Raw genomic sequence first — 14238 nt, 5'->3', positions numbered from 1 at the left:
CAAGTCAACTCCCACCTCAGGCCCCACACTCGCTGCACCCACTGCTCGGAAACACATTGTTCTCCAGGAATGTCCACATGGCCAGTCCACTCTGATCATTCAGGGTCCAGTTTGAAAGGCCACCCTTCGGAAGCCTAACCACTCAGTACACTACAATTTCAGTGTTTGGTTTTCTTCACGGCACCTAGTGTGATCTGAAAAGTTCTCGTTTTCTTCACTTTCTTGTTGCCCATTTCTACCCATTAGAAAATAAGCTTCGTGGCTTATCTTGCTCACAGCAGGTGGTAAATAAATGAATTTTTTTTATGAGATCCCAGTCAGTAACTTCCCCTTCCATAGTCTCCATGGCTCTGTCAGCCACGCAGTTACATCCCTCCCTCAGACACCAGCTTATAATCGGAGTCTGCCCACCTGCAACCCTCTCCTAAAAACATGGTTTTACTTTTTACAGTAATATTCGAAGAGGCCCCCAGGCTACAGGATTCCAGAATCTGATGAACAAGTCCATGTGCACCTCTGCCACTTCATAATCGAGCACAAGGCCAGGCACACACCAGGTGTGCACCGCGCAGCACGGAGTAAGGCCTTTCAGGGATGACGGCCGTCTCGGGGTCCATCAGAATAAACCTCTTGCAGGCAGGGGCACACGTGCTCAGAGCACAGGAAGGGGCACCAGGGCCTGTTTAAGGACAGGCCTGTCACCCACTGTAACCGCAAACCCACACCCCTCCTCTGCCTCACTCACCGGGGTCTGTCTCAGATAAACAGGAACAAACCCAGCTCGTTTCCAGAACCTGCAAAGATACAAAAAGAGCAGCATGCACCTTCTGAGAGCGGTTGACACATGAACACGGGAAGGGTATTCAATGGATGGCTGACAGACACACCAGCTGGAAAGGCGCGCACACACACACAACCCACAGAACTCTCATTCTGGGGACACCAAGGCCACGGGGTGACGTAAGGAAGGGAGGGCAGGCAAACCCTTACTTGAGGAGCCGGGGGGTCAAGCCATAGGACACACCCAGGTAATCCAAGTGCTCAGCAGGCCTCTCGTTCAGTTTAAGGAGTAAGGGAGGCAGGTCCTTCCGAGGAGTGATGACCTCTTCCAACAAGCTGACGGCCTGGAGGATGCCAGGAAGAGAACACAGTGCACCCAGCACAGGAAGAGGGAGCTCAGTGACACTCCCAAGCACCCCCACCAAACCAGGCTCAGACCTAAACCTGGCAAAACTGGGACAGGTTTCTTTGTTGTTTGTTCCCTGGTTTTTAAAATACAGGCACACCACTGGGTCCAGTGATCATTCCCAAGTACACCAAACACCTGGACACACATGAAATCACACTGCTCCAAACCTAGAATTCAGGTAAACAGCCACACGGTTTCAAAATGCCTAAACATTTAAGAAGAGACAGAGACAGGGTCCTGAAGATCCAGCTCTGTCACCAGGTGGCTCTGTGACTTGGGCAGTGACAAACCTCTAAGCTGGCCCTTAAATACAAGCCCCTTGCCCGCCTCCTGAACAGGCATACTGTGAAAATCAAGTGAATGTATGTGAAAAACTGTCGCAGTTCATGGCGTTAATGATCTTACCAAGAGAGACACAACTTCCCTTAGTCTGGGCCCAGCGACCCGAGCAAGAGTCTGGTGCAAAGCCGGAGCACACATGCGCATTACCTGGGAACTCATTAAGATGCACAGATCACGGGGCCCCACCCCCACCCTCTGACTCGGGAGGCCTGGGGCAAGGCTCGAGAACTGGCATTTTTAACTAGTATCCAGGTGATGCTGATAATGCTGATCTGAGGTTCTCAACTCAAGTGCCTCAAGAAGCTGCTGCTTCTCCAAAACAGGAGGAAATCTGCTAGCGCTCCAAGAGCCCAGACCACTGAACAGTTCTTGATGTTCCTGAAGACCCAGAGAACCATCCTCCCGGGAACAAGGAGCTCAGCCAAAAGATGCTTACCTCGCTGCTGACGGTGTGAATTTCTTGTGGCGTCTCAAGGACATTTTCCTCAAGACAAGGGAATCTGCCTTCGAAGTACATCTGCAGCAGCTGCAAGGCTCGGCTGCCGTAGCCCATCTGTGAGCGAACACAGGGAAACAGACAGGTTCTCAATCTGTGGAAACCACCTCTACGCCCCTGTACTCTCCCAGAAAGCCTTCACTCCGAGTCAAACTACACTTGGCAGAGAACTGATGAAATCCCTCAGTGAGGTCAAAGCAGAGACCCTAAGAACAAGCACACTATGACCCTCACTCTCACACCATCTAGCCTGAGCAAGAGGGCAGGTCCCCAGATCAGCAAGCCCCAAACGGACGTCTCCACAGCTGACTCCTCAGTGGGGATTTCTAAGAGATGGGAGCTAACTGTGGAAAGTAGGTCAGGTTCACAGGTGCCCTATCTTCACTAAAGAAAAGCAAGCACATATAATCACCCTGTCCACCCACCAACCCCTAGCCCTGGGGCAACTGTCCACAGCAGAGGAGTACCGGGAACTGCTTAGTCCTTGACTAGCCATCCATCCAAACAACCAAATAAATACACCTGCCCTAGGGAGCCGCCAGCAACACAGCTGCAGCTAATAAAGCCCAGCAGGTTGGAGAGGCATGAGGATGCGTTACCCCTTGGTAATCCGGGTGAACAGCAATGCGAACAACCCTTCCACCTGAAAGGCCGCCAAAGTCTGGGTCTTGGAACTGTGTGGGAGACACGAGCCAGGAAGTGAGCCACCAAACATCCTCCAACCCCACCAGCTTCCCTCACTCGGCCAGGTCAGGGAGAGGGCAGCACCTGTTCCGACACCGTCCACGGGATCAGGTCCCCCGAAGCCTTCTTGCCTCGAGACAGGCTGTTCAAGATGGACTGGCGAGAAATCTCCCCCTCAAGGCACACCTATGGGGGAAGTAGGACAGTGCAGACAGAGAGGCCAGACGTAGGCATCGAGCCCACTCACAGAACATCGTCGGAATTCTGCTGCTGCCTCCCTGACAAGGCCGGCTGTTTCCACTCTAGTTCGGGCTCAACCCTGCAGCGGATTCCTCCATTTCCAGTGGAAGTTTCAGGACTGTGCCCTGGGGGCATCCTGACACTGTCATTCATAAGGCAGAATACAGACTTCCTCCCGGCCCACAGAGCAAAAACTACGCTAGAAGAACGGTCTCCATGCACGGTGTGCATGTGTGCACATCACTTAAGACACAGGATGCTCCCGCAGCTCTGTATGACACGGTGCAAATTCGCAAGGACTCCGCTGTCTAACAGGACAATGGTTCAAAACAGTATGGTATGTGCATAAATGAAATGCAATGCAGCCTTTAAACTGTGCAGATTATGAGTATCTGACACGCTGAAAAAAAAAGCGCAGATTCGAAAACACTATGATCTCACGTTTATGAAAAGGAAAAATAGAAATGCGTAAGTAGGGACGCCTGGGTGGCTCGGCTGGTTAAGCATCTGCCTTCAACTCAGGTCATGATCCCAGGTTCCTGGGAGTGAGTCCCACATCCGGCTCCGTGCTCAGCGGGGAATCTGCTTGTCCCTCTCCCTCCCCTGTGCATGTGTGTGTGTGCGTGTGTGCTCTCTAATAAATAAAATCTTTTAAAAAAAAAATGCGTTAAGTACATGCCAGGCATTAAAAACATTATTTTTCCCAACCTGTACCTTCTAATCTTAGAAGTACAGGTATTGCTTTTGTAATAAAGGAGGAAAACAAACAAGTTCTGTTTTAAGAGGAGCCCTAGGTCAAAATACGAGAGGCCAGTTCCGACTTTCACCTCTCCTCCAACAGTGGGGCTTTGGGTTTCCGTCGGCAGTGGTTTCCTTCCACACACCCTACTCACCTGCCTCGAATCACCCAGCCACTTGGCTCCACACCGGGAATCAACACCTCCCCCACCATGCCACAGTTACTGAGCCATTAATCCTTGATTCCTTTTTTTTTTAATCCTTGATTCCTAAGTGCTTCCCCAAATCACGGCCACCATACCTGGATGACAGCAAGCACTTCGGGCAGGGCATTCTGGGTGGGAGGCACCGGGGGCAGGAGGCAGAAGAGAAGGTGAGCAGGCGCATCAGAAAGCATCTGGAGATCATTGGGAGAGTTCTGTGGGACACAAACACGAGTCCCTGAGAACCACTCCTCTTGTCCTTTACTCAAGAGGCCACTCCGGAGTCATCGGCTGACTGGTGTAGCTCCCTCTCCAAAGCCAAGCTGCGAGCTGAAACCCGGCTGAGCGCTTTTCTAGTATGTGGGCCAGCCAGCCTGAGACCCTCTGAAATGGCCTAGGAGGGACTTCGCCTCAAATGTTTGCTGTCATCTGTACACAGTACTGAGGCTACGAAGGAGGGCAGAGGACTGCTTCGTCAGTACTGTGGATTTCACAGCTGGGAAGTGAACTTTTTCCTGAGAAGAGACTGCTATTTCAAGAAAACCTATCACCACTTCTAACGTCCAACTCTCCAGCCTTCTGCTGAAGGGTGTTCATAAAAATGCTACCTAGATCCTCAGGAAGTGTCCTTCCCAACATGCCCTTCAGTTTTGAAGACTTTCAAATATTCTAAATTCTCATTCGGTGCTCCTTAAAAACAGCCCAGAGGTACAAGGCTGGCCTCGGTCAGTTGGTACCACCAGGTAACTACTGCTAAGCCACCTGAGCCCATCTGTTTAGCAGACGAGTGAGAAACACAAGAACCTATTTTAAAATAGGCAAAGCTCTCCACCCTCCCCAGCTACCAAGCATGGAGCTACGTGCAGGAATTCCACACTCTGTCTGCAAAGCTAGAAGCCCAAGAGAGGTCTGATCAATGGGAAATGCAATCTCTCCAGCAAGATCAGTGAACCTTGACAACATCAGGACATCTAAGTCCCAGTGCAATGGTCACCTGAGCCATCAGGTAATAAAAGATATGAAAAGCCAAAAAAGGCACTGTCAGAGCTGAAGTTCACCCAAGGGCTGGCTGCAGTTACCTTGTAGTGAGAAGCCACACAGAGGGCCATAAGCCTTTGCAGGAAAACTTCAGACGCCTTGTGGTAGCAAAAGAGGGTATCTCTGTTAACATAGTAACTGCGTCTGGAGTTAAGAAACCAAAACAAACCAAAGAGAGCCCAAAACAGGACATACTGCTTCCAGAAGGGATGTGGATACGTGGATTGCCCCCAGCCTGGAAGGAGGAGCCCCATGTCCTCCAGAGAAGCCCCGTATTGTAGGGCAGGAGCAGCAAGGAAATGGAGAACATTCAACTTTCCCCTCTCCCTGGAGTGGCAGCCTCTGGAACAAAGGGCCGAGGCCTTCTGCTCAATGCTTTCATCGCCCCCCACCCATCACAGGGTGCAGACGCCGGGAGGATACAGCTCGCAGGCCTCGGGCAGGGGGCAGCCCGAGACTATCCGGGTGATGCTGAGGCAATCCAGGCACAGCAGGTCGTTCAGCCACTTCTCCACCGCGTCCCCGGGGGCGTATCGGATGGATTCCTGCAGGGAGACCTCATGCAGGGTCCGCGCTGCTCCCCACAACACACACACGTGACAAGAAACAATTATTAGATGTGTTTTGTCTAAAAGAGCAAGGCAAATGTTCTACTTTCTCTGTCACAGGCCCACGTAAATATGGCTTGAGAATTTAAACGGACTGGTTTTAAACTGTTCTGGGGGATGGTCAATTTGCCATGACACTGATCCCACAGGGATCCCACTAAGTCGGTGCAACCATGCCCTGAGGCGGTGACAGGCCTGGGTCAGGCTTCCATCTGGTCACGGGCTTGCTGTTCCCTGGGGAAAGCAACTCCACCTCCTGGGGACCCAACCTCTGTGCCTGATGGCAGCACAGTCCGGTACCGCCCATGCTGGTATAAGGAGAGGACCCTGCAAGAGAATCTGCGGGACCTGCCGTGGACACGCCCGTCCAGGGGTACCTGATGCCAGTCTGGCTGTCGCTGTGGCCTTGTTCTCAGCGGTGGTGCTGATCTGGCTCTGGGCACTCTGCTGACGGAGCTGCTGGATCAGCTTGAGGGACAGTGACCGGCCAGTGCCCTCGTAGCTAGGAGTAAAAGCAAAGGCCATCAGGCATGACATCCCAAATCCACTGTCTAGGAGAGGACAGAGAACTGCCTTCCTCCCCCTGCTGCCGTCTGGACTCCCGCAGAGTGTGCACACACCTCCAGGAGGCAAGGCAGCCCAGTGGCTCAGCTGGGGGCCGGCGGGGCTGGGGTTCAAGTCTGACGCCAACTGCTGAGCAGCTCTGGACAAGGAACTCACCCTCTTTAAGCCTCATCCTCAAAAGGGGGTTATTCTACACACCTCAAAAGATGGTGCTGTTAACTAAAAAAAAAAAAAAAAAATAAGGACTGGAAAGATGATGCGAGTAAAGCCTTCAGCATAATGAACTGGACCACTGTTCAATGGTCAGTGAGCGAGCTGCCGCTGAAGTAACGCACCTGAAGGAAGACACAGAGTGCTTCCGGTTTGGAAAATCAAGACTGAATAAACCCACCACCTCAGTAATTCCTTTCATCCCTACTTTCACTGAGAAGATGACCAAACAACTAACAAAAATTTTGGAAAAAAAAGAAATCATCTTTACTCTGGCCACCGAATGGGCTCTTCTCATCTGTATTTCCTCCTTTAGTCACAGTGCAGGTGACCGGGGGCACAGACCGCTCAGTGGGTCTTCTTTTTTATTTATGGTACTCACTATGATAATATTTAAAGACTATATAAATCCTTCCTTTTACTCAAATACTATTTTTAAAGAATGATCAAAAAATAGGAATTTTGAGGTATTTTATTCTCCTTCCTGGCCACACATACAAAGCTTTCTCAAAAGAATTCCATTTACTTATTTAAAAAAGAAGAAAAACAAGTAAGCACAAGCAACAAAACAATCTTTTGTGCTTCAAAGGACATTATCAAGAAAGTGGGAAAAAAACAGAAGAAAATTTTTGTAAACCATGTAAGGCACTTATACCTGGAATATGTAAGGAAACCTTACAAATCAATAATAAAAAAATAATAAGCCAAATAGAAAAATGAGCAGAGGATCTAAATAGCGATTTCTCCATAGATCTACAAATAGCGGGTAAGCACAGGATAAGATGCCCCACATCATCAGCCACTAGAGAAATGCAAATGAGGACCATAATGAGACACGACTTCACACTCACTAGGATGGCTATAATCAAAAAGACATAACACACATGCTGGCAAGGACATGGAAAACTTGGAAATCTCATACGCTGCTGGTGGGAATTTAAATTGGTGCAGCTGCTTTGGAAAACAGTCTGGCGGTCCCTCAAGCGGTTAAACATAAAGTTACTATCTGACCCAGGAATTTCACTCCTGGGTATATACCCAAGAGCAATGAAAACATGTCCACACAGAAAACCTATATACAAATGTTCACAGCAGCATTATTCCTGACAGCCAAAAGATAGAAACAATCCCAATGTCCATCAACAAGTGAATGGAAAAAAAAAAATGTGTATAAACATACAATGGAGTATTATTTGGCCATTAAGAGGAAGGAAATCCTGACACAAGATACATGGATGAACCTTGAAAACATTATGGTAAGTGAAAGAAGCCAGTCACAAAAGACCCTACGTTGTTTGGTCCCATTTACATGAATTGTCTAGAATAGGCAAATCTATAAGAGACAGAAAATAGACTAGTAGTTCCCCATGGCAGGGGGGGTTAGGGAGGGATTAGAGGGCGATAGGTAACGGGTATGGTTTTTCTTTTGGGGGTGATGAAAATGCAAAACTGATTGTGGGGCTGGTTGCACAACTCTGTGCAGATACTAAAAACCACCAAATTACACACTCAAAGTGGGTAAATTGTATAGTATATGAATTATATCTCAAGAAAACTTTAACAAAAAAAGTAAAATCTATTTTATTTAAATATTTTCAGTATAAGTAAAGCAGACACAGTAATAAATCTGTAACAGATAATCTCTTCAAGATGTGATTTCCACACAGAAATCTTTCCAATATTGAACATATATACTTACTGACCTGGAAAGAGCTCACAGTATATTGTTACATAAAAAAGCAAATTAAAAACAGTATGTAAACACAATTTACATTCTTATTCAAAATAAAAAAGTAAAATAAATCCATAGAAAATGTATAACAAAATTCTAACAGAAGCCATCTCTCAGTGGTGATACTATCAAGTGACTTTTCTTTTTGCTTGCCTATTTTTCCTAATGGTTCTACAGCAAGCATAAACTAAATAATTCAAGTATCTAAACAAAGCTCTTGAGCCATTGTAAGACTGCTGTCTTGGGGCGCCTGGGTGGCTCAGTCAGTTAAACGTCCGACTCTTGGTTTCAGCTCAGGTCATGATCTCAGGGTCGTGGGATCAAGCCCCGAGTCAGGCTCCACGCTCAGTGGGGAGTCTGCTTGGGATCCTCTCTCTCCCTCTGCCCCTCCCCCCACCTTGCTCTCAAATAAATAAATCTTAAAAAAAAAAAGACTGCTGTCTTATACTAATTTGATAGTTGCCGTAACACTGTATTTCCACATGGCTCTACAAGAGATGACGTCAGTACTGCTGTGTGCTCTCTGAAACCTAATCAGGCCTAGAAACAGAATGATACCTTCACCACTTGGGTTATGAAATTCTTCAGTCTCGTGCTGCCCATTTACCATCAGACCAGAGGTGGGCACCACTCATTAATGGAGACCGACTCCGACATGCATAAGCCCCAGTAGAGACCGAAGCAGCTCCCACGACTTTGACTTCGGGAACCGGACCGACCTGCCCTGACCCAGGCACGTTCACTCATGCCGCCTAACGGGCAAGAACCTACAACGGGAGCAATGACTCCCACTAGAGGTGCTTACCCATTGATGGTGGATGCCATGAACACAAGGTAGGGGCCCAGGAGGCTTTTCACCAGGGGCAGGGGGATGGCAGCGGCTTCATCAATCACAACAAGCTCGGCCTGACCCAGTTTCACAGCATCTGCAGGATGTATATACTGCGGGGAAGAAAAGTTTATATTATCATCAGCCACCCCAGGGCCACAGCTGTGATCCCTGCAAGGCCTCATAAAAGCCACTCTCTGTCCTCTCTCTCTTTCCCTTCCCAGTTCTTCTTTCTCTCACTCCTCCTTCCCACTTTTCCTTGGCAGGATAAAACAGAATGAGCTCAGAGCCGACACCTGCGTTCGGAGGTTCAATCACCAATTATGTGCCCCTGGACAGGTCACTTAGCCTCGCGGCCTCAGACTCCTCTCCACACTGTAAAGTGGAAGAAATACCTATCTGATGGTTACTTGAGAGAAACATCAGGGAAATCTAGAAACATGTCCTGGCTGGTGCCTGGCCTAATACTGATTGGTGGGGTTCCCCCTTCCTTTCTTCTCATGCTTCTCCCCAGCCTCGCTCTGGCCAGACAGCCAGAGGCACAGCCTCGGCCCGGCAGCGGATAAAACGATGTCAGGTGTCTCAAGCGCCTGCTACACACTGGCTCCTGGGCTCCCTGCTTGGTCACCATCATTCTTAAGGCCAAGTCTCCCTGAACTGGTGAGGACACTTCTAAGGCTCGATTCCTTCCTAATACACAAACACTCACATGTCCTTAACTGTATTAATAGCTTGGCCACATAATACCACAAACTGGCCCTAAGTTTGGCATCCTTATGCATACAAACTACCTCTTCAGTTTCTTCAGGGCTTCCTGCTATTTTTAAAGTTTGTGCAAGGCCACAAAGAGGTATTTTACAGGAGAGGAAGCCTGACGGCCAACTAACATAAAGACATGCAACCTCACGAGTAATCAGTGCAATGCCAAAGACAACAAGGAGATCCCATTTCACACACAGGTAAAAATTAAATAGCCATAAAACACCCAGTGTTGGTAAGAACTTGAGGAAAACAAAAATTAAAAAAAAAAAAAAATGCTGGTGGGAAGGTAATCTGGTACACTTTTTTTTTTTAAAGGAGAATTTGGCAAAATCCAAGAAAGGGGGAAATCTGTGCATACCCTAAATCGAACAGTTCCACTCCTAGAAACATAAACAAACAGTAGCATAAAAATAAAATGCTTGAAATCAACCAGAGCTACAAGCTTCCATCTGGACAAATCTTGAAAACAAATGCTGAGTAACAAGGCAGGCGGAAAAAGGACAAGTATAGTATGTTACCATTTTACCTAGGAAAATACAAACACAAGAACTGAAAGGAAACACACCAACCCAGAGTAGAGTTACCTATGGGGAGTGGCAGAAAGAGGGAATGGGACGGGGAGGGGTACAAGAAGGGCTGCGACTGTGTCTAAATGCTTTACATCTTTAAGACAAAAATAAGAATGACTTTTAAAATATGAAATAAACACAGCCAACAACAAAGTGTCAACATTCCTTAGGCTTAAGTGCTTAGATTCTGAGTGTTACCTTGACCTCTGTACTTTTCTGAAGTATTTCATTACAAATAAGATCTAACTGCTTTGCTGGAAGTCGAATGATGGATCAGGGAGACAGCAACTCCACTCAACTCTAACAGCAAATACACATCCTCAGTAGGGCCCCATGTCCTCGCCTGCCAAGGGGAAAAAACCTAAACAAGCACCTCATAAAAGCAGCAGAAAGCAGCCCCCCAGAGAGGCGTAGCCGACTTTAATCTAATATTCGTCTTTTTCTCAATTTCCAGCAAGAAGGAGGCCTCAAAGGGACCCAAATGGAGCCTCATAAAGTCAGGTCACCTCTTCTGTGTTTAAACTCCAGCCTGGAGACAAAGGGACTCTGGCAGTATAAGCGGGTCTCTGATTACAAATCCAAAGAGCAGCAAGGGCTGAGCCTGGGCATTTCAGGGAAAGGTTTTCTTTCTCTGGTTTGTGTATTTTTCTTGAGTTTTAACAGGTCTCTGTATTCTCACTGCCTGTCGCCTGCCCTCCACCCCACCCCACCATCAGATTTCCCCCCACTTTCAGTGAGGCTGAGGGAATCTGGCAAAAATGGGAAGAAATGTACAGAATGAAGAGATTCCAGAAAGAGACCTAGTAGGAAAAAATTAAGATCCTTAGGTAAAAGCCATAAACACTTACCATTAGTTACAATCTGGAAAGGTATACCTCCCTGACAGGCAGATACATATACCTTCACAGGCATAAAGGTCATAAACTGCCAAGTTTACCTGGCCCACTTCCCACCCCAAGTCCAAAAACAATCAATGAGCCTCCTCCGCTGGGAGCCCAGGGGCCTCCATCCCTTCTGCAAGCCTGTCACACTGATGTTTCTCTACAACTGAACAAAACTGCACTTTGGACAAGTGCAGACCATTCAGGCTTCCAGAGCACTGGAGATTTATAGAGCTTTCAGGGAAACACTGTTTAAAAAGGAAAATAGGCCACTGGCTAAACCACAAAGATTCAGAGTACATCTTGCAAAGTTATTTTTCTCTTTTAAATGGAGAGGCTATTGTTCTAGTTACAGATGCACCATCTCAAAACCTACTGTAACTAAGGAAAATCAGAACTGATGTCAGAACAGTGATAGCAGTTCTTTTAGCTGATTCGCATACTCACAATCCCACTTACTCGATTTTCAAGGGATAAAACGATAACTTTCCAACCTGGCTATATACGTTTGTGAGTTTGCTTGCAAGTTTTCCTTGAGAAGAGGCTGAAAATCTGGATCAGGTTTATCATAAAACAGCAACACTGTATACAAGACACCCAATCGGGGCGCCTGGGTGGCTCAGTCGCTAAGCATCTGCCTTTGGCTCAGGTCATGGTCCCAGGGTCCTGGGATCGAGCCCCGCATCGGGCTCCCTGCTCCGCGGGAAGCCTGCTTCTTCCTCTCCCACTCCCCCTGCTTGTGTTCCCTCTCTCACTGTGTCTCTCTCTGTCAAATAAATAAGTATTAAAAAAAAAAAAAGACACCCAATTTACATAGGACATAAAATGACATAAAATGACTGTATTTAAATACAGCAGGACAGTGGCCCCACACAGCAGAGTTTTAGAACAAGCCTCACCTGAATAGTCTGCCTGTGTTCTCGGAATACATTCACTCTGATCACAGCTTTGTTAAATTCAGGATTGAGAGACTGAATGATCTCATAATCCAGATGCTCCTGATGGAGAGAGTCAAATCAATGACAAATGTTAGAAATTATAAGTAAGCAGACACTCCAAAGACTTCACCTAGATTTACACCCAGCACTGAATCAAAGTAAGTTCTTATCCTAATTTCCTACCTGATATTGCAGCGCGTCAAATCCTTTAAAGACAAATTCAAACAGAGTGTGGAGGTTATCAGGGCTTGGGGAGGTAACAAAGATATTGGAATACCTATTGAACAAAAAAAGAGGACTTTTTTTTTTAAGGAATTAGGAAATCCAAAAAGGACATTTAGGGAACAAAAGAGGAAAGAAGAGATTTTTGTTTGCCCTGTGACACACGGGATTTACCAGAGATAATGGCAGAAAAAAAAGAACACTTTTTAGGGAGGAAAAGTACAACTCCTCATCTGAGTACATTTTTCCTCCCAAACTAATGAGAACACATGAACAGTGAGAAGGCGGCACGTCCCGGCAGTCAGCTCCTGACATCTGGGAAGGCACGCGGCCAAGAGGTGCGCGCACACGACTCCTTCCGTGTGAGGAGCCGGCGTGCCACTTGCCAAGCCTGTGTCCTGGGACCAGAGGGTGGGCTCACGGCCATCGCTAGCTGTGCTGAGAGTGCTTCAGGCCATGAGGCCCGACGGCTCAATCGGCGCTCAGACCAAGGCCGCAGCGAACCTGCAGGGGACCCTGGCTGAGTGTAAAGGGTGCCAACGGCGAAGGTGCTCAGGGGCCCTGCTGGAGCAGCAGGAACAAGAGACCACAAGTCAGGGGCTACCCTCAGCCCCTGCACCACCGGCACTGACTTGCTGGGGAATCATGAGTGACTCACTGAAACTCCCTGAACCTGGGTTTTATCCACTGTGAAATGGTTACGGAGCTATTAGGTGCACCAAGGAAGATCACGCATGTGAGGACACGGTAAAATCTAGGTCCATTATTTCTGCCTGTGAAGCTGTAAGTACACACTCTCCTGGCGACTGCATAAATCTTCCACCCAGGGCAAGAGAACAGAAAGGAACATCACACTCAAAGGCAGCTCCCCAAAAGCAAACAAGATGTTCTACTGATCAAAATCATTAAAATGTCAAACGTGTACTTTCCGCGGTCAGCAAAGATGGTAACATCCATTCCCATCTCCTAAAGAGTTTTAAAGTTTCTTACTCCTGTTTCTTTGCTTTTATACATCTGTCCCACTTTTTTGGTGTGTTTGTTCGACTTTAAATAGTGATCACAAAGGTCCTGGTGTGTGTACCCACGTGCGTGCACGCACACATGTGCACCACCGGGGGGACGGGGGGAGACGGCGTCGCTGTGTCTAGACAGGACCCCACAGCCTAGAGAAATAACACAGGAGCCCGCACACACCCAGGGACAGTCTCCTGGTCCCTTGCCTCCTATCCCGCACACTTACTCCTCAGAACTCAGACTTCCCAAAGAGGGGGAACGAGACCTCCTTACCCAAAAGCCACTGCCCCAGCAATAGCCAATCCCAGAGCTGCAGACTTCCCCCTTCCTCGGGCAGCCGTGAGCGCGACAGTACTCCTCAGGGTCTTTTCAGAGATGCCCTCGACGAACTTCAAGACAGCTTTGGCCTGTGAAAAGAGAACCCTCTTGGGTGAGCTTTGAGAAAGACCCAAGTTTCAGCCATCTACCACCACTACTGTGGAGAAGTCGAGGCAAAATCAAACGGGGCCAGTTCTTGCAGGCCAGGAGGAAAGGCTCAGCACTCGGGCTTCTCACCGCCTGGTCATCTCCTCTTAGTCTCAAGGCTTGAAATGCCACTCAGATGCTGGGAACACCCACTTCTAGACCTCTTCCCCACCCAGCAATCCCTGTATACACGCAACTGCCCCTACATGTCTCCGCTTGTATGTCTGTCAGACTTCTCAGACTGACCTGAGGGGAACTCAAGAGTGTCCCCCACCAACCTCCTCCATCTACAGTCTTCCCCGTCTCAGTTAACTGGCCCGCTGTTTAGGCCAAGAGCCTCTACATTTTCTCCCCACACCCAATTCACCAGCAAAGCCCATCAGTCTACCTTCAGAATATATACAAATCCTACCATCCCTCGCCAGTGTCCTCCTCTGCCATGCTGCTCAAAGCCCCCATCCTGTCTTCCCCCATTATTACAAGAGACTCCCAGTTAGTCTTTCTGCTTCCACCT

General features: G+C 48.0%; 1 protein-coding gene across 3 annotated transcripts in view; it reads right to left on the bottom strand.

Annotated features, from left to right (window-relative positions):
* Positions 1–14238, bottom strand: part of NAT10 (N-acetyltransferase 10) — a 37292-nt gene that overhangs the window by 9077 nt on the left and 13977 nt on the right. For all 3 annotated transcript variants that reach the window (XR_004300645.1, XM_032413890.1, XM_032413891.1), the window contains exons 9-21: positions 13533–13666; positions 12207–12300; positions 11985–12083; positions 8850–8986; positions 5916–6040; positions 5354–5504; positions 4972–5068; positions 3991–4107; positions 2796–2897; positions 2627–2701; positions 1968–2084; positions 991–1124; positions 746–794 (exon numbers count right to left, since the gene is read on the bottom strand). Coding sequence is in view for 2 of the 3 variants with exons in the window: in XM_032413890.1 (XP_032269781.1) it covers positions 746–794; positions 991–1124; positions 1968–2084; positions 2627–2701; positions 2796–2897; positions 3991–4107; positions 4972–5068; positions 5354–5504; positions 5916–6040; positions 8850–8986; positions 11985–12083; positions 12207–12300; positions 13533–13666 (1431 nt within the window). In the remaining variant the exon portion in view is untranslated. The remainder of the gene's footprint in view (positions 1–745; positions 795–990; positions 1125–1967; positions 2085–2626; positions 2702–2795; positions 2898–3990; positions 4108–4971; positions 5069–5353; positions 5505–5915; positions 6041–8849; positions 8987–11984; positions 12084–12206; positions 12301–13532; positions 13667–14238) is intronic.

The sequence above is a fragment of the Phoca vitulina genome, unplaced genomic scaffold (genome assembly GCF_004348235.1).
Source record: "Phoca vitulina isolate PV1807 unplaced genomic scaffold, GSC_HSeal_1.0 scaffold16, whole genome shotgun sequence".
Taxonomy (NCBI): domain Eukaryota; kingdom Metazoa; phylum Chordata; class Mammalia; order Carnivora; family Phocidae; genus Phoca; species Phoca vitulina.
This window is presented reverse-complemented; position numbering and strand designations above follow the sequence as displayed.